Source organism: Lactuca sativa, chromosome 3, assembly GCF_002870075.4.
Source record: "Lactuca sativa cultivar Salinas chromosome 3, Lsat_Salinas_v11, whole genome shotgun sequence".
Classification (NCBI taxonomy): domain Eukaryota; kingdom Viridiplantae; phylum Streptophyta; class Magnoliopsida; order Asterales; family Asteraceae; genus Lactuca; species Lactuca sativa.
In genome coordinates, this window is record NC_056625.2 from 76348136 (window position 1) to 76374283 (window position 26148).

Genomic DNA, 26148 nt, shown 5'->3' on the forward strand with positions numbered 1-26148 from the left:
CGAGTTGAACCGTATAAAGGTGGATAAACATGGTTCGGTTTACAGGTACACTAAATATAAAAAAAAATCAAATTCAATCAAAACTACAAACTGCGTTCCAACGATTTCTTTCTGAAAATTAGTAAGTCCAAGAATTTAAAAAAAAAAAAAAAAAAAAAAAACATAATGAAGTTCAAATAACATACGTTATAGTTGGTATAATAAGTATAATAATAAAAAAATACAAGAAAACATGACGAAGTGTAGAACTGCCAACCTGGAATTGTCCATCTTGATTTTTGTTTGGGACATTAGGCTAACAGATCAAATGGTTCGGTTCGGTTATCCGTGGATACCTAAATATCCAAACCAAAACCGACCCGTTGATATCCGGGATTTTTCGGTTTTTGTTTTTGACAGTTTCGGTTTCAGATCGACCGGTTCGGCTCGGTTTTTCGGTTTTGTTGCACACCAACTACTTGTGATATTAAACACTCCCAAATATATCTTTGTAAATATGCAACCAAGTTGTTTGTACAAGGATGCAACTATGTTTTACCCCAAATTAAAAGCAATTTCATTAATTATTATGTTCTCGAAAAGGTCTTAAGCGCCAATTAGTCTATTATGTTAAAATATGTCAATTATATTGCCTTCTATTTTACATATAACATGCAACAAAAACAAAAAAAGACGTAACATAATAAAAAAGTTTTTCTACAATATGGTAGCAAAACATGCACACTAAATTAATTATTTAGTTCCAAAGTATTCATACGGTATATCATGACTTTGAAACAGACATACTTAGTTTTGAAGCAGGCGAGTCTCTATTTCTTTGGTAGCCTTTCTGTAGAAGTCCATAAGTGTATCCGGGTCTGGAACATCAGGGCTCAGCTTCTCATACTCGGCTGTCCATGTTACAAGGTTTTCTAAGCCGTCAGCCTCTACACGAATATTCACAACCAAGGTCTCATATAAGTTCGCCAGATCCCCATCAAGTAGCTTATAGGTGATAGACTTCTTTTCTGAGTCGATGTCAACGATTTGAGTCTTCGCTAAACAGTCTTTTCCATCTACAGCAACGAAATCATCCAAAACATTGATTTCAAGTAAAGATTGGTATATATCCAATATTTTGCTTCATGTTTCTTGTTAACAGCTCATAATAAAAGGTGGAGATATATTAGAAAATATATGTTTGCATTACCAAGGAAATAGTTCCATACGAGAACACAGCCAACGATTCCAACTTGACCTCCCAAAGTTTGACAATTTTTGAAGGTTGTCGGGGTCAAGCTGGGAATTTGGAGTTGGAGTGACTTCCATAACTCATGAAAAACATCACCATCAGACTTGATCTTCACCTTAGCAACCCTTTTACCACTAAGTGACTTCCCTCCTTGTTCCATTGTGTGTGTGTGTGTGTGAAACTTGAACAACACAAAGATGATAACTACTTGCTCGTACATTTACCAATTTATAGATATCCTCCCCTTCCCCACCACCAGTAATTTAATCACCGTCTATATTGTGTTTATAAAATATTATATACTCGAAAGATTTCAAAACTCCAGTTTAATCATGTGATTCATGTCTATCTGAACATGAACATGTTAACACTCACATTTTTGTTAAGAAAATTACGAGGTTTAATTATGTAATTAACGACTAATTGAACATGCACATGTTAATCGTCGTAGTCTTATATTATTAAGAAAATCACAAAGAAAACTATGTTAATTGGTATAGCTTTCGCATCTTTAGTTTCTAATAAACACTTCAAACATGTATGTAAATGAATGAATTTATATCGTCTATTAGTCCAAAAGTGTATGTCAAGAACCTTGTGCTTCTACCTACAGGAACAGCAAACAAAGAGAAACGGGAGAAAGCAGAGGATGACAGGAAAATGGAGAATATTTTGGGGCAACATGTTCTGCTGGGTTCTTAAATGAACTCAACTCATTCGTAATCATCCAAAGAAAAGACAGATTGGTCCCTGGCCAGGGTTGATGCTATTGCAATATTTTAGTTAGGCTTTAGTTGTAGGAATTTCTTATTTCTTTTCTCTTCCTAGTTGTCTAGATAGTTGTTTTGGGGATTGTCCCTTAGCATTAGTTTTTCTGAAGTGTTTTTTCTTCGCTCATGATTCCCTGTACTATTGTGTCCATTTTTATAATCTACCTAGGTTTGTGGTATTTATAGACCTGGCAATAGAGCATATTTGGAGCGGATCGGCCTTGATTTAAATCCATTATGCAATTAATTATTATCGTACAATGAGTGAGATGGCAAACGAGCAACAAGCTGCGCCGCTAAGCCTTTTTGTATGGTAAAGTTAATTCTTTTAAAGACTATATCCGAAGATCTAGGGGATATAACATTGTTATGCATGATCCGTTGTACTCTATTAAGAAGCTCTACCGCATCCGACGCAAGGAAACCAAACGTATCAAATGCAAATGGTATGAACACGTGTTGATTTTCCATGCAGTTTTCAAATGTTGATCCAAATTCGATCTATAACTCGCAGGGTTTTGAATAATTAAACGTATACCCTTGTCTACCGGATCAACGAATTTTCAACTCTTTTTCCCGAACCATTTAAAATATTAAGATTAAACTATAATTATGCATTACAGCACATATAATTGCAATTTTAGAAAATAAACTTGATTGTGGAACGTCGATGTTAGAAAATCCTTCTACGAAACGATATAGATCTAAGCCTTTTGTTCTTGTTCTTGGTTATCGACTACGACTGTAATACTAGTTCCCCATATTTATTTGTATTGGGAGTCGAATGGAATTCAACCTATAAGAACTGGGAAGTGGAAATGGAACGGTCGAACTCCTCAAGTATTGTACATAGTAATGTATCAGTGATAAATATATAACTTATAAATAATAAATTTATATTTAAAATTTTAGATGGGACAGGTCATAAACAAAGCGGATCAATAGTGATCTATACCCGACCTTTTAAATAAAAGAGTTAATGGGTATGAGTCATTAATGTGTAAACGAATCATAAAATATGATCCAAACCCTATAACTTTGTATGGGTTTGGAGTTGATCACGGTCAAAACTCGTTTCATTGCTAAGTCTACCAATTTACCAAAAAACAAACAAACAAACAAAAAACTCTTGCTTATAGACAACATGAAAACCCATACTAACTTCTATGTTATCTCTACTAATTAATTGAGTTGGATTGTCGCATCATCATTATATGTTTCATATAACTCTATTAATTTTTTGTATAATGAATTGCACTCTAAAAAATTCAATAGAACATATTTAAATAATTATTTAAGTATTAGAAAAAAAATCATCAAAAGTTTAATCACCACTGAACTCCGAATTCATTGAATTTTAATGTGACATCTCACCATGATAGAGTTTCATCTATTGAATGACAACTAGGTTTGTCACCTCATTCAACTATCACATTAAACTCTCTACTATGGATGCTCTAAAGACTAATACTAAAAAACGAATGATTCAAAATGGTTTGAAACTTTTGGGTTGTTCCAACATTTTCCTCTTTAATCCAAAATTGGTTATGTTCTATATCCTAATTGTTCTCACATTTCTTCAAACTTGACTCTAGCCAAATACTTTGTGATGAAATCTACAATTTGTTCTTGGTTGCTCATGTGACATTCCCTATTTTCCAAAACCGAATAAAAAAAATTTCTTTATACCTTCATAATTGTTAGTGTCAAATATGTTGTAATGTGTCGAAGTTATTTTAGTCAGTTTCGAAAGTCATCTTATCTATTTACTAAGGCATAATAGTTTCGAAGTCATGATGTTTAGTCCTTAGTATTTTTTGTATACTTTCTGATTCTCCTATAAATAGGAGTTGTACTCAGGGTAAGATAGAACTTTTCAAGTTCTTTCTGTCTAATACTCTCTGTGTATTGAAAGTATAATTGAGTTATAAACAAGATCTTATTTACTCTTCATGTTCATACTACTTTGATTGCTCTGATTACATTCATACTCGATTAACTCGCTTCTACAACTGATCAGAGCAGGAATCATACTGCAATGATCTAATTTTCATTTTGTATCAATCGTAGTTTGAATCTCATCTTGGATTCAAAAATTTCCGCACATTTGATACTGAAAATCATCCTAGATCTTTAGTTGTGATTTGATTCTGCAACGAGTTTGTACAATCGAGTGATCTTCTTATTCTTTCTGTTCAATTCATCCATTAATTCTCAAATTTCTGAAGTTTTTCTGAAAATTCATCCGTACATCCATGGCGAATTTCAACATGAACATGATGACATAGTATTCTCATCTCCTTGTATCATCTACGAAGATTCCAATGGTGATTCCGGAGTATTACGATCAGTGGGCTAATCGAATGGAGGATTACTTGAATGGCATAGATGAAGAGCTATGTAAATGCATTACAAATGATGTAATTCCACCTTCCTCTATTAAAGCATAGGTACTTCTTCATCAACTCCAAGTGTTACTGAACAAAATGAAAGGTTTAAGAAGTATGAGAAGAAATGCATGAGAGAGCTTCGTGGTGCTCTTCCTCCTATGGTGTATAATCATGTACGCACTTGCATAACTTTAAAAGAGATCTAGAATACGTTGAAGGAAAAGTACCAGGGGAGTGAGAAGACCAAAATCAGTTCTGTGAAACAATGTCTGATTGAATGAAGAGAATTCAAGCAGCAAGATGGAGAAACAATTGAAATACATTATGATTGTCTGAACGAGCTTATCTACAAGTACACAAGGTATGGAATCAAAAGGACTAACATGGAATACAACATTACTTTTATGATGGGTCTTCGAAAAGAATGGAGGAATGTAAGCTTGATGATTAAGACACAACATGGCTTCGATTTTTCTACCTTGAATGATGTTTACAACCAGCTAAAAACTCATGAAACTGAAGTGAACGAAATGGAAGAAGAGTCAAGGATCAGTTTAGGTGGTCCATTAGCTCTTGTATAAAGGTCAGTAGTAGAGAAAGTGAGAAGGAAGTTGTTGAGAATGAAGGTTCGGATGAAGAAGGTCTTATCTTCAACTCAACCGATGAAGTTGTTGCATTTTACTCCAATAACAAGGTGAAGAAGTTTTACAAGAAGCCATTTAGTGCGATGATGAAGTCTGGTGAATCGAAGGGAAGTTATTCTGGGAAAGTTGGTGAGGAGAAGAGATTTGAGAAGAAAGAGGTAAAAGCTGAGGATTCGAAACAAGAGAAGAAGCTGAAGGGTGACTCGGGTATAGATTGTCATTATTTTCATGGAGCAAACCACATGGAAAATGATTGTATGCTGAGAAAGAAAGAATAGGAAGAACAAAGTGAAGGATGAGGCCTATTATTCTGAGAAGATGGAGGAAGTCAGGAAAAAGTCGAAAAATCTTTCACTTGTGGCTAGAGGAGAAGATAAAGATGAGGGAACGTATCAGATATGGTCATCAGGAGATGATGAAGAGATGAGAAATCCAACCCATGGGGACATGTATGTAAGGTACGAGGATGTCGAAGAATAGAATGTTATAGGTAGGTGCTTCATTTTGAAGTCGAGAGATAATACACCAATGACTGCAAAGGTACATTCTCTACTTCAATCTTTTAACATTCCTTCATCTGCATATAATTTTGTATTAACTAAGTTTGATGCTTCTGTTACTTATGTGAATAATCTTGTTATTTTTGCTAGCAATGAAGCTAAGAAAGCTAATACTCAGTTGCTAGAAACTCAGAGAATCCCGGAAACAAAGAAATCTATGATAGATTGTTTAGAGCTATAGATAACAAATATTATGATAGATAGGGATAATCTTAGCACCGATAAGAAGATTCTATTGAAACAGGGAAACATCTATTGTAATACTGTTAAGAGGCTCTATGGAAAATTAACTGAATTACATCATTCGTGTGACATTAGTAGAGAACACATAGGAAGTTTATACCATTCTTAGTTTTCGAAAGGCAAAAAGTAGATGAAACTTCTTATGATTGCGAGAAGAATATTTCAGATTTTGATAATGTTCCAGATAATTGATATGCATATGGAATTGTCAAAATTGATGAATGTCTGGATTCTAATGAATTAGTTGACATTGTGAATGACACCTTAACCAAAAACGAACAATTTCAAATTTTGAAAAGAACTAAGAATTCGAAATCTGACAATCAATCTAATTTTGCTGATATTGAAGATAATTCTAACAATTTTAACGAAATCAGTGAATTGAAGATGTCGATTGTTCTCAGTTGTCTGTCATTAATGTCACATGTTTGAGTAAAAGAAAAGAAAAATATAATGATTTGTTAGCTAAGACTGACACTGATCAAGCCACCAGTTCAAAAGTTTGTGATTTTGATCATATTAGTGTCAGAGATAGTCAAACTGACAGTAGTGATGATAACGAAAGTGATGACGAAAATTCGAAAGACACAAACACAACAAAAGATGTTTCGAAAGAATGTGAAAAATCAAGAATTGTTGTTGATCAGGTGTATGGTAGAATAGAAAATTTCGACAAAGTGATGAAAGAAAAAGGTGTTCATTAACTCGAAATAAATACGGTTGTGTATCCCAATTTCAAGTGCACAGATGATGTCATTTTTCCGAATCAAGTATTTGTTACTTCTAGAAATGTTGAAAACATCAAACCTGAATTTAACAATTTAGTCAATGAACATAATAAGCAAACTTCACAAAATGGTTTTTTCTCGAATTAAAGTATTGTCGAAAATAATTTAACTAAGAATTCATACATTTTTCAAAGACAAAACCTCAAAGAACATGGGTTGAAAAATCAACAATTTTGAAAGAAGTTGAAATGCAAATGGAAGTCAAATCACAAAATGTGAAAATAAATTCAAAAGAATTTAAAGATCAAATTGACAAGTTTTCGAAAGAAAATGGAGCTCCAAAGAGACAGGCAAGAAAGAAAATCTTTTGGCAAACTATTGAGTCTCGAAAGCAACAAAATGATTTGCAAAACAAAAGAACAGAAAAGCAAACGTCAGAACAGGTTAAGACAATGTCTTCATCAAGATCAATCATAAAGAAAAATCCTGCTCTATCTAAAAGGCATCTGTCTCAATCAACTTCACATGCTGATGTTTCGAAAATACAAAATCGAGAAACTAAGTTTTTGTCACGAACTCAAAATCACACATCTCATGACAAGAAATTTTCAAATTCGAAAAATTCATCATTTTTGAGGAAACCTCATTTTAATAATTAAACATAGTCTTTCAATAATTGTTTTTCAAAATCATTTCCATATACAAAAGACCATACAACTCATGCATGAAGAGATTAAGATGTCCAAACACTAAGTTTTATGGACTAGAACACTCTAATACACCTAAAAGGACAGAAGAATAGCTTTGGAGTTCACCCAACTCACAAAGTTCCAAACATGGGACCTAAAACCCTAAAAAGGACCCAAAACAAGAAATAGAACAAACAATGAACAAGTTTTGGACTTGATACCTCTAGAAGATGCACAAAGTGAAGTAGAACTCAGATCTAAGAGCTAGAAGTACAAGCTATCCTTCCTTCAAGGTTCTTTCTCCACCAAAAGCTTCACAAGAACACTCAAATGAGTGAAAAGCACTCACACAAGCTATGGGAACGAGATTAGGGTACTTTGGAGGAGGTTGGAGGCTGATAATGGTGGCTAGAAATGAAGCCATAATGTTCTTTAAATAAGGACAAAAGAAGATATTAGGGTTTCATTCTGAGCCTAGTACGCCCAGCATACTAGGTGGCCTCCGCGTCCATGCAAATGCATGAGTACACTGCACGTACACATGTGTACTCCCCGTGTACTCAGATGCCACCTTTTCACAATAAGGACTAGTATTGACATACACATAAAAGATTAAGGCCAAAAGAAGATATAACTCTTTTAGGATGTTACAATTCTCCCCCACTAGAATCAGACTTCGCCCTCGAAGTCATCCTCCATAAACAGCTCTGGATACTGTTCACGTATCTCAAACTCCGGCTCCTAAGTCCACTCCAAGCCTCTATGGTGCTGCCACTAAACTTTGACCAAGTTCACTACCTTGTTCCTCAAAGTCTTTACTCTCCTATCCAAGATCACCAGCGGACTCTCCGCCAGTAGCTGAAACATCGCCCCTGTATTCATTTCAGAAAGGGTATGGAATTTTCTCCATTGTTATCGATGAAGGCAGATACGGATATACAATCATAGAAGAAATTTGAACTAAAGAGAAACTTATGTTGATTAATATCCGATGTAGAACTCAGAGAATGAAGAAACAAAACATTGGGGGTTGAAGACGGGAAAATGTTCGGTAAGAAATTATCTAAATCTTTGTTAATCTAAGTTTTTTTTAACAGAACATACATTAGTTGGAAGATAATTTTACCTATAATTTTTTTGTAGAAATGACGTTGTCTTTGAAGATGTTAGCGAAAACTGAAGTGGTAGTAAGGAATAACTCGAAATACTTTAAGATTGAAGACATAATTAGGCACCTGTCAATTTGCTTGAAATTTTGAATTTCAAACAATGTGAGTATTTGTTTGAATTAGGTACCTTCCAAATTAAATTGACATGGTAATTGTACAGATATATGATTAAGATTCCACTTACAAATTTCAGATTTTGGGTGTATAAGAATGTAATGTATGAAGGAAAAATCTTGAAATTGAGTAATAACAATTTGTCCTATTATGCTTTTTTAAAATACAAAATGATATTGATGAAAATGCCCTTGCACTGTGAGCAGGAACAATTTATGTTATCTTATTATACCACAGGTTGAGTTTGAGTTTTGTTGTAGCTATCATCAAAAGGTGATTTTTTTTCATCATCCGGTGTTTAAAAATGCTACACCTGTGTCTTTCTTCTATTATGGAAAATCATTGCATGGTTACAAACTTAGAAAGCACTTAAGGAGTGGTTATCACTAAGTAAATTTTTTTAAATCATTTATTGTTTAATACTGTTAAGAGACTACACGAATTAGTTTTAGAATAGATAATGCTCCTTTCAAAGTCTCTTTCGTAATCTTTCATACACTTTGATTTTCTTATTTTCAAAAAAAAAGTTGTTAATATAATTTAATTAATGTATTATTTTCCAAATAAATTTATGTATTTTATTAGGTGATGGAAGTATTTATTGGTTTTTCTTATTGCAAGTAGTTATAGTTTTACATGGCATGCATGTTAGTTGCTTGAACAATTATGCTAATTGCACATTAGAAAAAGTACATTGTTGTTTCTGGTAAATGAAAAAAATATGTTCAATCTTGAACTTGCACGGGTACTTTGTGCTTGGGTTTATCGATGTATTTTTAAATAGTTATTAGGCATTTTTAAGTACACATACGACGAACAAAAAACAAATAATGAAAACAAATGGCAACATTAATAAAAAAGGGCATATTTGTAATTTTCTATGTCAAAGATATAATAATTGTTTTATCTTTTGTTTATTATAGGAATTTGACATTTTTGCCCTTTGGCTAAAAAAGTGACATACATAAAAGTTATTTGGTATAAGATTGTATAAATATGAGAAGCAATGTACTTTTACAATGCTATAATTTTATGAAAACATGAAATATGCTAAGTAGAATGTTAAGAATGGTCTAAACTTAAAATTACAACACCATGAAGATATTTACAATAAAAGACAAACCACAAAAAAACGTAAGTATATATATATATATATATATATATATATATATATATATATATATATATATATATATATATATATATATATATATATATATATATATATAGAGAGAGAGAGAGAGAGAGAGGTTCAAGTTCATTTGAGACCATTCTAATTTTGTGAGACCGTGAGACCAAATCTAAAAATAATTTTAAAATGCAAAAAAAATAAATGGAAAAATCCAAAAATTCTTTTTTTAAATATTATTTTCAAAGCTTGAATTAACTAAAAAAATAAAATAAAAAATAAAATAAAATAAAATAAAATCCCGTTTTTTTTAAAAAAATACGTGAAATATTCTAATAGAATATTACACTGTACATATTCTAAAAAATAATTTTAAAATGCAAAATAAATGGAAAAATCTAAAAATTCTTTTTTTAAATATTATTTTCTTTTTTTGAAAAATACATGAAATATTCTAATAGAATATTACACTGTACATATTCTAAAAAATAATTTTAAAATGTAAAATAAATGGAAAAATCCAAAAATTCTTTTTTTAAATATTATTTTCGGAACTTGAATTAACTAAAAAAATAAAAAAAAAATGCGTCTCACAGTCTCACAAAATTAGGCCGTCTCACATGAACCTAACTCTCTCTCTCTCTCTCTCTCTCTCTCTCTCTCTCTCTCTCTCTATATATATATATATATATATATATATATATATATATATATATATATATATATATATATATATATATATTCTTTCCAAAAATACTACATAACTAAAATAAATAGAAAAATATGAGTCCATGTAAGATATTTGTTACATAAACCCTAAAATTCGAACACACCTGAATAACCTTACGTCAAGGTTCAAGGGAGTTTATGATGTAAATAATAAAACTTCAAACACGACAATGACATCTTTGGATTTTACCATTTCTTATCAATGTCATCATTCGTTAATTGATTTATATAAATATTGATAAAGTCATTAAAAAGAAAAAGAAAATGAATGAACCACCATAAAATGTTTAGTTGGGATTATAAAGTGAAAATGTCTACATTGCGAACTTCTCGCTGATACCCCCGTACGACGATCACAAAATTCAAGAAAAATTGAACTCTAGTATGCTCTAGCTAACATATTACGATCTTTGTGAGGATAATTTACAAACGTGTCGTTTTCAATGCAATTATGAGTGTAATTCACTTTCTTTGCTATGTTGTTTATTAAGGTGTTTGCTTCCCCATGCAATGTATCGTATTGTACCCCATACCACGCTTATTGATTGTGTGGATATAACATTGACTCGAAATTATTGATTAACCATGTGTGAATTATCTCTTTACCAAGACATGATGACACATACCTGATACCTATGCTTAAATCCTCTAGAATTACTACCAGACTACCTTTCGTCCACCACCTCTAATTTCCATTTCTAGTGGTTCTTCTTGGGTAGACACATTAATTCATTACAATCCAATTTTTTTATTCCAGCAAAGATTCATCGACTCTCTCATGTGTTATTTGAATCCTTGTTTCAAAAGATCAATGAAAGCATGTTGGAAGAATTTTAGATGTTGCAAAAATTTATGTCTAATATAACTTATATTGATCTTATTTGCCAACAATGTTCTTAAAATCCCTCTTGCGGGTCATCATTAAGTGTCGGACCAAACAACATAATAGTCGATGTCAGATTCATTCCAAACCCCACAACATCAATACACCTTTAAAATGGACCAAGTACCCTCTCAAATAGCTAGAATTAAAATTTCCATGATAATGTCAAAATTCTACATTATTGTTTTTTTAATATTTATGAATTTTTTTGATGAATGAATATTAGTGTTTAAGATTTGTTGTTACGAAGCATGCTGATTAATGATGGATCGTAGTTTATAAATTAGAAAAAGTGTTTGTAATAAATTTTAGGGAAAATGATTTATTAAGGTAATTAACTTTTCTATATGTCCACATCTGGGTAACTATTTTTTATATACACATCTAGATAACAAACTTGTTGGAAGTATTCACATATGACCATTATGACCTGCTATAACAGGTTAAATCCTAAATATAAAAGTTTTCAACAAGTTCGTTACCTAAATGTGTAAAAAAAATAGCTACCCAAATATTAAATTACACGAATAGTCCCTGTGTTTTGGGAGAATTTATGTTTTTGGTCCCTAACTTATTTTTTAACTTGAATGGTCCCTACTGTTTATTTTTGTGGCGCGTTTAGTTATTGTCTTACCTAAAAAGACTAGTGTGCCCTTATTAATTTATTTTTTAATTAATTTTCTTATTTATATATTTATTTTTTACATATTTAAAAAAAATTAATAGACCCCACATATTTGTATCTCATCGGATGATCCATACTGTTTATTTTTTTAATTAATTTATTTTTTTAACTCGGATGATCCTTACTGTTTAATTTTGTTACAAGATTGGTCTTTGTCGTACCTAAAAATACTATTGTACCCTTATTATTATTTTTTAATTAATTTTCTTATTTATGTATTTATTCTTTATATATTTAAGAAAAATTACTTGACCTCACATATATGTATCTCCTCACAATCACATATCTCATCATCCTCATCTTTTATTTATTTTCCATCTTTAGTGATATCGACGTCTTCATCGTCCTTTTTTTTCGGTCCTTCAACTCTGCTAAATCAAAACCACAACCCACTAAAAATGAAGAGACAGTAGGTTATGGTGTTCGTTCGCCAGAGTTGAAGTACCAAAAAAAGAAGGATGGTGAAGACGTCAATGTTACTAAAGAAGGAAAAAAATAGAAGTTGGGGAGGATGAGAGATAGGATGGTGACCGTTAAGACCCAAATTAAATTTCTTAAATGTGGTTTCAGATTTACGATGAGGAGATACAGATATGTGGGGTCTATTAATTTTTTTAAATATATAAGAAATAAATACATAAACAAGAAAATTAATTAAAAATAAATTAATGAGGCCACAATAGTCTTTTTAGGTAAGACATGGACCAAACGCGCAACAAAAATAAACAGTAGGGACCATCTGAATTAAATTTCTCAAATGTGGTTTAAGGTTTATGGTGAGGAGATACAGATATGTAAGGTCTATTAATTTTTTTTAATATATAAAAAATAGATACATAAATAAGAAAAGTAATTAAAAAATAAATTAATAAGGACACACTAGTCTTTTTAGATAAGACAGGGACCAAACGCGTAACAAAAATAAACATTGGGACCATCCGAGTTAAAAAAAATAAGTTAGAGACCAAAAACACAAATTCTCTCAGATCATAAGGACTATTTGTGTAATTTATTTTTACTTTATATTTAGGTAACTATTTTTTTTGTACACATCTAGGTAACGAACTTGTTGAAAATGTTCAAATCTAGGATTTAACCTGCTATAGCAAGTCATAATGGTTATATGTGAACACTTCTAACAATTTTGTTACCTAGATGTATAAAAAAAAGATAGTTACCTAAATGTGAACATACTGAAAAGTTAATTACCTTAATAAGTCATTTATAGCTGAATTTTTTAAGTCATAAATGTATTTCTCGCTTGGTAAACCTTTATAACCGAATTAGTTACAATTTTTTTTCTATTTAGAAAAAATTGTGTCTTTGTTAGACCATCCGTTATACTCACTACATACCACATATGTGGTGAGTGACACATCAACACCACATTACACTACCACTAACATGGGATATCTACCATTAACACACCACTCTACATCATTATTTTTATTTTTTTTATTCAAAAATACAATAAAATTATATTTTTTTAATTCAAAAATACAATAAAAATTACATTTTTTATAATTAAAAAGCATTCATTTTTTTAAAACTAGTTTTTCATTAATTATAAAAATAAAACTACAACTTCAAACTATATTACTTAGTTAATCTAGAAAAAAACATTACATTAATTAAAAAAATAAACAAACATACATATAAAAAATCTAATCGTCGTTCATGATACGTTGGTACAAATGTTCTGCGACATATTCTCGAAGATTGAAACACGTTTCACTGTTATGAATTTCAACAACTCGCTTTAAAAACGCGTTCGTTCTAGGTACGAACTCATTAATTGGAACGACAGCGTCGTTCGGATCATATGTGTAAATCGCTCGACCTTCATCTTCAATAATCATATTATGCATTATAATACATGCTAGGACCATTCTTTTAATTATTTCTTTATCCCAGAGTCGTGTAGCATATTTCACTACATGCCATGTCTGCTTAAGGACTCCAAATGCCCTCTCGATATCCTTTCTCGTCGATTCTTGTTTTTTTGTAAACAACTTTGCCTTTTCACTTCGAGGAACCGAGTATCCCTTCATCAATGTAGAATAATCCGGGTATATCCCATCACCAAGGTAGTAACCGTATTTGTATGCGTGCCCGTTCACCGTGAACGTCATATCAGGTGCTTTGTCGGTCCAAATATCGTTGAAAAGTGAAGACTGGCCAAGAACATTAAGGTCGTTGTTAGACCCCGTTACTCCAAAAAAGGCATGCCATATCTACAAATCTTGAGATGCAACAGCTTCTAGGATGACAGTTGGTTCACCTATATCTCTTCGAGTGAACTGACCACGCCATGCATTTGGACATTTTTCCCAAGCCACATGCGTACAATCTAGACTGCCAAGCATACCCGGAAATCCATGCCTCTCCTCATGAGCCGGATATAATCTCTCGATATCACGGTGAGTAGGTTTGCGCAAATATTCTTCATGAAAAACCTCATAAACACATGCAGAAAACCAATCTACACATTCAACTGCCGTCCTCTCGGATACTTTCAAGTATTCGTCAGATGCATCGAATGCTATACCGTATCTCAAATACCTAAGCGCAGCCGCACATTTTTGTATACTACTAAAACCCATTCTTTCTTTAGCGTCGGGTTTTTGTTTGAAAAAATCATAACGAGATTCTAAAGTATTACTAATACGTAAAAGTATAGCCTTATTCAAACGGAAATGACGTTCGAAGGAGTCGTCATAATAAAGACAATTATCGGCAAAGTAATCACGTACTAATAAGTCGTGTACGGCTTGACGATCACGATTGACGACCGCCCTTGTACGAGCTACATTCGAACTTTCTTCGTCGTGAATGTGTTGCATAACATTGAACAATGTCTCGACGAATTCTACGTCGTCATCCGAGTCAACACTTTTTAAAAATTCCATATGTATTGTGGAATCCATGTGTATGTGTTTTGTGGTTTTAGAGAATAGAATGAAGTGTAAATTTTGGTATAATAGAAGTTTTATTTATAATTAGTAAATTGAGTTTGAAAAAAAAACGGCCAAAATAGTCGTTCAGCGGCCAAAAAACCGAACACCCAGTCAAATTTCTCGTTTGAATCCGTCGTCGGGAACACGAAGAAGCCCGACCACGCCCGACCACGGAACGTCAGGGTGGTGTGCACGATCCGTGCTCGTGGCCAACTAGACCACGATTCATTCGTGGTATACCACAAGGCCTTAGTGAATACCTTAAAAATTTTGTCAACAAGTAACACTTCTTTATTATTTTTTACAAAGTACAATGTTACTATATGAAATTTTGCATAACCTTTCAAAATTAAAATTAGTATTTCATTACTTTCCCAAACAAAATTCCCCCGAACTCAACGTTCATTTTTGCTGAATCCACTCTATGTCCCTCTTGACGGAATATCAGTCGATTTCAAACTTACAAAACAAGAGATCCGGCGATTTCAAACTTATAAAGAACAGAGTGGTGGCGAACGGCGAGATCCGGCGGCTGCGGAAACGGCCAATGGCGATTTCAATGGTCGGCGTTCGTCAACTATCCCAACATCAACGCCCTTTAGGTATTATTAAACAAGAACCCGTCCGTAGTCAACGCATCCGTACTTATCGATGATTAATAGTAATTAGAATAATATTAATGACAGGTATTAATGGGATTAAGCTACTGCCATTGATGATCTGTTCATATCTCAGGTTTGGATTTAGTCCGATTAATCCTTATCCACACCGACATGATAAAAATCAATTCTCTTCTGTATATATCTATGTCTATGGACTGTGATGCGTCTGCGTGTCAGTAGGGATAAGATGGGGCGCACAATTTAAGATGATGCTTGCATCAGATCCATTTTTTACTTGTAAATCGATGAAACTTTATCAGAATCGCAATATTTTAGAATATATTGCGTATAAAGGCGATGATCCACAACGCGAAATTGAATATATGCCGTTGGATTCGGAATGGACGGTAGGATTCGCGATTAGATATTGGTTGTTCTCTCTCTGTCTCTAGTCTTTACATTTGACTTTTTGTAAAATAATTATTGGACATGGATTGAGTAGACAATTTCAAATCTGCCATTTTCCCTTGTCCATCATCATTAATGAAGACATATATATTTGTGGGTTTCATTGCTTCTTCTTCTTCTGTTCTTTGTCTTTGTAGCTGCAATTCTCTGAAGACGCGTGTTGATAGGTTCGAGACTAAACCCTTAAAGAAGGTTTTTCCACCTTCGGAGAAGAATTGCTTGCTAAGCTCAGCTTCAAGGTTCGTCTTTAACTCTGTTTTCTTCTTCGTTTTTCTTATTTTTCCCCTTTTCTTTTCCGGATTTCTTGGATTTTCATAGATCTTCCTTAGGTTAACTCAGATTTTCATAGATCTTCATTAGGTTAACTCAGAGATCCTGACTTTTAGCATATATCCATAATATCTCCAGATCCATTGATTTATAAAACCAAGTAGTCTTTTACCATTTCCACAAGAACAACCATTCCTTTCCAGTAATTAGAACTTTACTAATTGGGCATTTGATTCAAGGGATTTCGAATGATTTGAAATTCCATTCCATTCCAATCCTATAAATAAAACTTACATTTGTTTTCTTTGATAAAAACTCAGAATCAAATCATGCTTGGCAAGGAATTTTTCACCGAGTATGGTGAAGCAAGTCTGTATGAGATTCAAGAAGTTGTTGGGAAAGGAAGCTATGGTGTTGTTGCAGCTGCAGTTGATACACACACTGGTGAAAAAGTCGCTATAAAAAAGATCAACGATGTTTTTGAACATGTTTCCGATGCCACGCGTATCCTTAGAGAAATCAAACTCCTTCGTCTTCTTCGACACCCGGACATTGTTGAAATAAAACACATCATGCTTCCTCCATGTAGAAGAGAATTCAAAGACATTTATGTGGTTTTTGAGTTAATGGAATCTGATCTTGATGAAGTCATCAAGGTTAATGATGACCTCACCCCTGAACATCATCAATTCTTCTTGTATCAACTCCTTCGAGCTTTAAAATATATACATACAGGTTTCTTCCCCTTCCCCTTCTTCTTCTTCATTATTATTATTATTATTATTTTATTTTCTTGATTATATCTTTTTGTTTTTGTAGCTCATGTGTTTCATCGTGATCTGAAACCCAAAAACATCCTCGCAAATGCAGACTGCAAATTAAAGATCTGTGATTTTGGTTTAGCACGTGCATCCTTTGATGATACCCCGTCAGCGATTTTTTGGACTGTATGTATATATATCTCAAGTTACAATTTTTTTTTTTTTTTTTTATAAATATAAAATAAATTTATATTTTATATATAATTCTCTCCAGGACTACGTGGCCACTAGATGGTATCGTGCTCCTGAACTTTGTGGTTCATTTTTCTCAAAAGTAAGCAAACACAGTTTTTCCGTATTCTAAATATCTAAAAGTTATGAATTGAATTAATAAAAATTTGAATTTACCAGTATACCCCTGCGATTGATATATGGAGCATAGGGTGTATATTTGCTGAGATGCTAACAGGGAAGCCATTGTTTCCTGGGAGAAACGTTGTGCACCAATTAGATCTTGTTACTGATTTGCTTGGTTCTCCTTCTGCTGAAATAATTGCTAGGGTTTGTTTTTTTGTTTTTTTTATTCTTTTAAAAAAATAAAAAAGTTTGTTACCTTTTTTAATAAAAAAAAATATATGTTACTACCATTTATTGCAGATAAGAAATGAAAAGGCTAGAAGATATTTAAATGGCCTTCCAAACAAGACAAAAGTTCCATTTTCACATAAATTCCCAAATGCTGATCCATTAGCACTTCGTTTACTTGAAAGATTGCTTGCCTTTGACCCAGTTGACCGGATATCTGCTGAAGAGATAAGCTTTAGTAAAACTTTATACCATTTTATTTTATCTATATTTGTGTTGTAAATCCACTTAAAATATTATATTTGGTTACTGATATTTTAATTTTCTTTTTAAAATTTGCAGGCTTTAGCAGATCCGTATTTTTATGGTTTAGCTAATTTGGAAACTGAACCATCAAAACAACCGATTTCAAAACTTGAGTTTGATTTTGAAAGGAGGAGATTAACAAAGAATGATGTTAGAGAGCTGATTTATAGAGAGGTATGTAATATGTATGCTCATATTCTACAACAATCTTTGTAAGGAAAATTGCTTAAGGGTATTTTCGTCTTTTTCAAGTATACAGATCCTAGAGTACCACCCCCAGATGCTGCAAGAGTACCTCCATGGCGAAGAACACATAAGCTTCATGTATCCAAGGTTTATAATTTTAAAGACTCTCATAGAAAAGTCAATTGTCTCGAAATAGTGTTGAAATGACTAAAATACCCTTTGTATCCTATTTTTCAGTGGAATCGATCGATTTAAGCAGCAGTTTGCGGATCTTGAGGAGCAGGAGGGAAAGGAAGGAAGAAACTCTCCGCTTCGAAGGCAATACACATCATTGCCGAGGTAAGTTTCCAAATTCCAAATTTGCCCCTCCCTCTAGAACATAAAAAGGACGAAAAAATGAAAGATGGAAAAAAAATGGTTGAATAATTTAATAATGTGGTGTTTTTATCAAAGAGAGCGGATCTGTGTGCCAATAGAAGAAGCTGTTGATGAAATGAATGAGTTTGAAAGGCGTACAAATGCTTCAATTGCAACAAGTCTAAGAAGCCCACCAAGGTCATCAGAAAGGTCAAAAAATGTTAAAAAAGATTCACCTAAAAATATTCCAAACAGCAATAAAAATGCAAGAAGCTTGTCAAGAAGTAATAGCATTTGTAATACTACACCCAAATATGTAGGACCCACCAACAAAAGTTGCAAGGTAAGTATTCTGATTACCCTTTTAGGAGCATTTAAACTTTAAATCTTTACATTACATCACATCCAAAATAACTAATTTTTTTTTACTAAAATGTGATGATTTTTTTTAAAAAAAAATTTGAAATGTATTTTTTATTTTTTGGCAGGAGACGTTTGAACAAGGAGATGAGGTAAGCGGTGTTCTGTCACAGAAGCTGGCAGCATTAAGTTCTTGATTTGGGTGTTGAGATGACTTTGGGATTTGACTGAATTTGACATAAATTTAAATGTGTAGTATTTAATATTGTAAGGTGATGTACCTGAATGCGTGTTATATGTTGATCACTGACTTGATTATTTGTTATTATGAACACATTATATGCTACCTTGTGCTAATGTTCACTTATGATTAAATACTAGGAAGTCTAAGTTCTCCACTAGGCGACCTAAGAGAGGACAAAACATATTAATGTGATAAGAAAATTCTCATAAAAAAAAGGTGAAAAAAGGGATTGTTTTTCGATCTTTTGTATATCCAAAAGATGTTTTGTATATGCAAAAGATGTGAATGTTCATGTTAGACTATATGTCATGTGTATTTGCATGTGTTATGTCCATAGCATATGTATTATGTTTATAACGTATATATAATGATTTGACCAGGCACATGACCTAGTGGTAAAGGAGTGACTTTTGAGAGGTCATGGGTTCAAGTCTGGTTGAAGACATGTGTGGTAATTTGTAGTAGTTTAGTTTGACATTCCAAAAAAAGATATACAAGATTATGTCAAATGTCACTCCTCATCCTTGTGATAGGTAGCGGAATGAAATTTTTGTTAGAAATATATTCATATTTACAAGCTAATAATATTTTTATGATTATAACTAGCAAAACTTTTTTAGGTTACACATAAATTACAATTTACGTGTAAATCGACAAAAAAATAAATATGAGAGATTAGTTTATTAATTTTTCATTGAATGATAAATTAATTAGAAGTTAAGAGTTTAAGGGTTAAAGAGGTATGGATAAACCTAGTCGATCCTCAAGCATGGAATCCATCACATTTTCCTTAACAAAACCTTGGCCTATCTCGTCTCTCTCGACATTCACCTACCTTTCTAGGGTTCAGGTTTTTGGCCACAAGGAAAAAGGGTTAAGTCATATTTGTTTGGATCATCACTTGCGACTACAAGAGAGGGGTGCTATGCTGCTATGGTTTAGAGAAGTTGCAAGAAAAGTATGAATCTGTGATCCTGAATTATAGTATAAAAGTATGAATTTTTATGCTTCCATTACGCTTTGAATATCATAACCTAACAATTTTAAACATCTGAGTTACTTCGATAATGGTGGTTTGTGATCCTGAATTATAGTATAAAAGTATGAATTTTTATGCTTCCATTACGCTTTGAATATCATAACCTAACAATTTTGAACATCTGAGTTACTTCGATAATGGTGGTTTTACCTAGTTCTCTATCCAAATTGTTAGATTTTTTTTATTATGACCGGTTTTGTAAGGTAATGTGCATCTTAGGTAGTGGATGTGGGTAATATGTTAATGCATGTTACCACACCAAAAAATTATCACATCACATGTCATGTTAACCAATGGTATTATGACAACAAGTGAGGTAATGAACAGTATGTTATAACACCACTAAATTCCATGTCATTATTTTTTTTTTTATTTAAATTCTAATATTTATAAAAACAAAATTAATGTAATAAAATGTGTTATTTAAATAAAACCTAATTTTTTTAATTAAACATAACATTTAAAATTCTAAAAAAAACATTACAACAAAAAACAAATAACATTTAAAAACGAAAGAAAAGTTACATTTTTGCCCTTAAATTATTCATCTCCGTTACCATCGTACATATGATTAGTCAGGTCTTCTCGAAGTTGTCTGTGTTCTCGTGCGTCTTGAATATCAACGACTTTATGTGAATATTTCGTTGTCTCTTGTTGAAATTGCATCTGTCTGGGCTCCATAGCCGGATACTCCGCAATATTCCGTCATTTATCTCTAATCATCATTTTATGTGTTCCATGATGACCACTTGTATACCGGCCTTTCCATCCCACGATAAATTTTTTCCAATTCGAGTGTGTACAGTCAATACTTCCAAGCATACCCGGAAAACCATGTCTTCTTCATGTGCCGCATATAGTTATTGCATATCATTCAACGAAGGTTTACGCAAATAAATGTCACCGAAGGTTTCGACAACACCTCTCGCCAATCTATACAAACTTTCTCTTGCACTTCTCACAGACATTCTCATATAATCGTCAATAGGATCAAACAACTATCCCATAGCCATAAACTTAATTGATGCAACCCATTTCTGCACTCTAGCCACATATCTTAGAAAAATTCGTACTTAAACACGTATTTAATAGGTAAAAAATGTTTTTAAATTATCTAAAAACTATATTTATAAATTACAAAACTTGAAAGAAACAATATCTGCTTCCAGGGCGTTGGCTATCCGTACAAACATAGTTTTTCGCAAACGAAACATTCTTTTGAAATCGAGTGACTGGTAGATACAATTATCCATAAAATAATCGTGAACTAGACGTCGATGTCCTTCGTGATTTCTGTTTAACGTCGCATATATGGTTAACAGAGGAGTTGGGTTTGGTTGTAATAGCACGTTTGTACAATACTAGTATAGCGTAGTTACGAATATATCATCATCGTTGTACGGGTGGAACGGATCAAACGGATCCATTTTTTTTTCTGGAAGTATTGAAAATTTATGAAATATAAAGAAAGAAAATAACAAGGTGAAATAATTTGGCATAGAATGTATATATTTAAAGGTAAATAAAAATAAAGACCGTTTATTGGTCAAAGCCATTTGAAAACGTTTGAATTCTAAGCATATTTACGTGTTGCAGCTCGTTACCTTGGCAACAAAGGACAACGCAACAGGTGGGGGCGGTGTTTTCCGTGTAACCACGTTGTTGAAGGCATTATACATAGACAATAACAGGTTAACTTTCCGTACCACATAATCTTATGAAATGAAAGAGGTACTTTTTACATGACCAAATGGCCAATGGTCTAGCGATATGGAGTGACCATCTCATTTGAGAGGTCACGGGTTCAAGTCTCGGTGGAGACATAGGTGGTTATTTAGGAGTAGATTAGTTAGTTTGTTGTTTTAAAAAAAATCATGTTCATAACCTTTATAGCTTTATTACATAGGAACATGTGCTTGTCACATTATTTCTAGGGCGGTTATTAGGTCCGTTAAATTGCCTTTATTGCATAAGGAGACTACTAAAGAACATTCTTAGGAACTGAAAACTATATATACAACAATCATAGTATCCCCGTCCCGTCACATTAGAGTATAAGGTATGGGTCATGTTGCATCCCGTTGTTGCTGAGATGGAGCATCCTCAATGCCGTTAAGAAGCATCAACACCACCACCCCCCCTTTCTTATTGTATCTAGTTGTGTTGCTTCTTGTTGTGGTCATGACTAGATGCAACGTGATTTTCTATTGGTTGCCCAAATTGTCTCTCTCTATCTCTCTCCTCTTAACATGGTGTTATAACACCATGAACACCACCCCCTCTTCTTGTTGTTTCTTGTCATAACACCACTTCACGTTGCCCATACCATATGCTCTTAAAAAGGGGTAAGGGGAGTGAGAGATAATACAAAAAGGGGTAAGGGGAGTAAGAGATAATACACTGTCAAATTTGCTAGTTAAATTTGATTTCATATATGACCTCCATAAGAAAATTTTCCAAAAAACTAACAAAATTATAACCTCTTTTGCCAAAAATATACCGAAAAAAAAAATCCATTTTTCCAAAAAAGACCATCAAATCTACATAGAGGCATATGCGGACTCATCATTCCTTCTACAAACTAACATTTCATCGGCCTTTTTGTTCATTAAACTTGTTATTTTTGATTTTTCCATATATTTTTTTTTTGAAAAAAAAATTCTAAAAGTTCCAAAATTTATTAAAGAATAAATAATCTATAAAAGGAGCATAATTATGAAAAAAAATTTTAAAAAAAATTAAGTTTTTTATTTTTATGAAAACCAAAAAAAATCTCCAAAAACATGAAAATACAATGAATACTTCTACTCACTATACTAGTATAGTATGTTTGTTAAAAAAAATAAGTTTTTTAACTATTTATATTTTAATTTTAAGAAATATTAGTTTTTGTAAAATATAACAAAATTTTTTGTTGTCTCCAAATTCAAAAATAATAATAATAATAAATGAATGAGTTATTCATCTTACTACTTAAATGAGTTTGCATTGTTAATCATCTATGTTTTGTTTTAAGGAATCCAAGTGGAATCCAAGTTATTATTGGATTCCTTAAAACAAAAGGTAGATAGATTAACAATGCAAACTCATTTAAGTAGTAAGATGAATAACTCATTCATTCATTCATTTATTATTATTATTATTATTATTATTATTATTATTATTATTATTATTATTGAATTTGGAGAAAACAAAAAATTTTGTTATATTTTATAAAAACTAATATTTCTTAAAATTAAAATATAAATAGTAAGAATATGTGTTAATGACAATAGTTATGTAAGATTGAACGTATTTATATTATTAAACAACATAAAAGTAAACAAGTAAGATTATTTTTTTAAATTAATGAACGGAAGTCCAAATAATAAAATTTGTAGTAAATGTAACCCGACTAATACGTAGAAAATATGTATAGAAATAAGAACAAAAATTTAAAAAGATTACGTCAAAAGGCAAAATAAAAAAATAAAAATAAATAACATTAACGAACGAAAGGTGTAAATTAACATTGAAATGTTGACCACTTTAAATTTATACAGATATATGTATAGGAAATGATACATACGAAAGTTTAGAAAATGATATTTTACACGGTTTAAAGTAATATTTTAAAAAGTATATGAGTAAAAATATTTTAAGAAATATAGAAGTGTAAAGTGACATTTGGAAAAAATAAAGGGGTCAAAGTGATAATGAAAATGTATATAGATGGATAATATCATTAACAAAATATTTCAAGAATATAAGGTGAAAAATGTCATTATGAAAGTTGGAAAAAATAAATGATCAAAGTATTATGTTAAATACTATATAAGAATTAAAAATATCATTTGATATGAAATATTTTTAAAAAAATATAGAGGTTAAAAATACAATTTATAAAAATTAAGGGTTGAGTGGTCGTGGAAACTTTAACCGAGGTTGCAAATTGATACCTTGTTAATTTATAAAGATATGTTTACCGACAAAGTATATAGAAATTAGAAACCAAGCCCCGAAGCTTTTTGTATTCCGTTTTCTCCGCCTGCGCAACGATCTGCCTTACAAAATGACAGACCGATCAAAAGACAGCCCACTCGTCTATCATCAATGGAGTCAACACCCCTCAAGCTCCTCCTCTTCCTCACTCTCTTCCACCACCTACAACCACACTTGTCGGCGTCGACACTCCCCAAAGAAGCTCTCCCCACAAAATCCGGCTACCTTCCGGTCAACTCCTCCACCGGGTCCGCCATATTCTATGCCTTCTATGAAGCCCAAAATTCTAGCACTACTTCTCTTTCTGAAACCCCACTTGTCATTTGGCTTCAAGGAGGACCAGGTTGCTCTTCCATGATCGGAAACTTCTACGAACTCGGTCCATGGCGGGTGACAGCTTCTGTCAAGCAAAACGTCGAACATCTTTCCCTCGAGCCTAATCCAGGTTCTTGGAACCGAATATTTGGCCTTCTTTTCCTCGATAATCCAATAGGAACTGGTTTTAGTATCGCTTCGACATCCGAAGAAATCCCAAGAGACCAACATGCTGTAGCAAGACATCTATTCATCGCCATCAGAAAGTTTATCGCTTTAGACCCGTTGTTTAAATCTCGTCCAATCTACATTACAGGTGAGAGTTACTCTGGAAAATATGTCCCATCAATTGGGTATTACATTCTCAAAAACAATCCCCTGTTACCCGCTTCTAAACGGATCAATTTGTACGGATTAGCCATCGGAAATGGATTAACTCATCCGGAAACCCAAGTCGCCACTCACGCTCTCCACAATTACAATCTTGGGTTGATCAATGAGAAGCAGAAAACTCAAATGGAGAAACTTCAAATTAAAGCGATCGAGCTAACAAAAGCTGGTAATTGGAGCGATGCTACAGATGCAAGAAACAATGTGTTGGGATTTCTGGAAAGCATTACAGGTCTAGCTACTTTGTATGACTTCAGGAGACAGGGTCCTTATCGTTCTGATTGGGTAGAAGAGTTCTTGAAGAACCCAGAAGTTAAAAAGGCGTTAGGAGTGAATGAATCGATGGTTTTTGAGGAGTGTAGTGATGTGGTTGGAGCAGCGTTGCATGAAGATGTGATGAAGAGTGTGAAGTACATGGTGGAGTTTGTTGTGAAGAACACTAAGTTAATGTTGTATCAAGGGCAGTGTGATTTGAGAGATGGGGTTGTGTCTGTGGAGTCTTGGGTGAAGAAGATGAAGTGGGAAGGGATTGAGAAGTTTTTGGATGCAGAAAAAGATGTATGGAGAGTGAATGGTGTTGTTGCAGGGTATGTGCAGAAATGGGATAATTTGAGTCATGTGGTGGTGTTGGGTGCTGGCCATTTTGTGCCAACTGATCAAAATGTGAATTCTCAAGCCATGATTGAGGATTGGGTTCTTCATAAAGGTTCCTTTGCTATCAAGAAGGCTCAAAAGCTTTCGGTTGATTGTTGATCATTAAAAGTTATTGTTATTGTTGTTGTAAAAAAGAAAATTTTGGAATAACGCTCATGACTGAGTCTTGTATGATGCTTGATTACTAGGCATCACATCCTTTGATCTTTAGAACCGTTGCTTTTTTTTTCCAATAAGTAGTGTATTAGTTAAGGAGCTAAATGGGTAATGATGATAAAATGTTGTATACAAGGTTTGTTTTTTTACTTTTACTAAATAAACAATCTGAATAGGGCATCCACCATCCATTCAACGAATGAGAGTTTGAATGGAATGCCAACTAGAACATAACTCATAATTTCTTAAAACCCCTACAATTTTACACTATAAATCCTATGATGCGTTGATTGAGCATGCAACTCTATTTTTCTCTCTTCAATATTATATTCTATTTAACCATAATTGAACCTTAATTGTGGATGCCCTAAGTCTACATGATAGGTTCCAAAAAAACCAATCACAATATTCATCACTTTTAACACAAATCCACCATTTTAATGTAAGAAAAAGTTGTGAAGAAGAAAAGAAGGCAAAAAGGTAAAAGATTAGAGTGCATTTTGTAGACATTTTTTTAGTTTTTTATGAAAATTTTGAAAATGAATTTGGTTTA

The 26148-nt window shown here is 32.6% G+C and overlaps 5 protein-coding genes across 5 annotated transcripts; 2 read left to right on the top strand and 3 right to left on the bottom strand.

The window, feature by feature from the left end:
* Nucleotides 1–581: 581 nt before the first annotated feature.
* Nucleotides 582–1432, bottom strand: LOC111912565 (kirola). Its single transcript, XM_023908298.3, has 2 exons — nucleotides 1190–1432; nucleotides 582–1055 (listed from the first exon to the last, which is right to left on the bottom strand). The coding sequence occupies exons 1-2, from the start codon at nucleotides 1389–1391 to the stop codon at nucleotides 787–789; spliced, it is 471 nt and encodes a 156-aa protein (XP_023764066.1). The 5' UTR covers nucleotides 1392–1432; the 3' UTR covers nucleotides 582–786.
* Nucleotides 1433–13628: 12196 nt separating this feature from the next.
* LOC111912603 (uncharacterized) lies at nucleotides 13629–14096 on the bottom strand. The gene has a single exon (XM_023908349.1). The coding sequence runs from the start codon at nucleotides 14094–14096 to the stop codon at nucleotides 13629–13631; it is 468 nt and encodes a 155-aa protein (XP_023764117.1).
* Nucleotides 14097–14198: 102 nt separating this feature from the next.
* LOC111912604 (uncharacterized) lies at nucleotides 14199–14873 on the bottom strand. Its single transcript, XM_023908350.1, has one exon. The coding sequence runs from the start codon at nucleotides 14871–14873 to the stop codon at nucleotides 14199–14201; it is 675 nt and encodes a 224-aa protein (XP_023764118.1).
* Nucleotides 14874–15791: 918 nt separating this feature from the next.
* On the top strand, nucleotides 15792–19162 carry LOC111912572 (mitogen-activated protein kinase 9). The gene is made up of 12 exons (XM_052769315.1): nucleotides 15792–15930; nucleotides 16129–16230; nucleotides 16582–16996; nucleotides 17081–17208; nucleotides 17297–17356; nucleotides 17434–17583; nucleotides 17680–17833; nucleotides 17948–18087; nucleotides 18173–18246; nucleotides 18337–18438; nucleotides 18553–18799; nucleotides 18945–19162. The coding sequence occupies exons 3-12, from the start codon at nucleotides 16591–16593 to the stop codon at nucleotides 19011–19013; spliced, it is 1530 nt and encodes a 509-aa protein (XP_052625275.1). The 5' UTR covers nucleotides 15792–15930; nucleotides 16129–16230; nucleotides 16582–16590; the 3' UTR covers nucleotides 19014–19162.
* Nucleotides 19163–24092: 4930 nt separating this feature from the next.
* Nucleotides 24093–25730, top strand: LOC111912573 (serine carboxypeptidase-like 50). Its single transcript, XM_023908305.3, has one exon. The coding sequence runs from the start codon at nucleotides 24192–24194 to the stop codon at nucleotides 25536–25538; it is 1347 nt and encodes a 448-aa protein (XP_023764073.1). The 5' UTR covers nucleotides 24093–24191; the 3' UTR covers nucleotides 25539–25730.
* The last annotated feature ends 418 nt before the right edge of the window (nucleotides 25731–26148 follow it).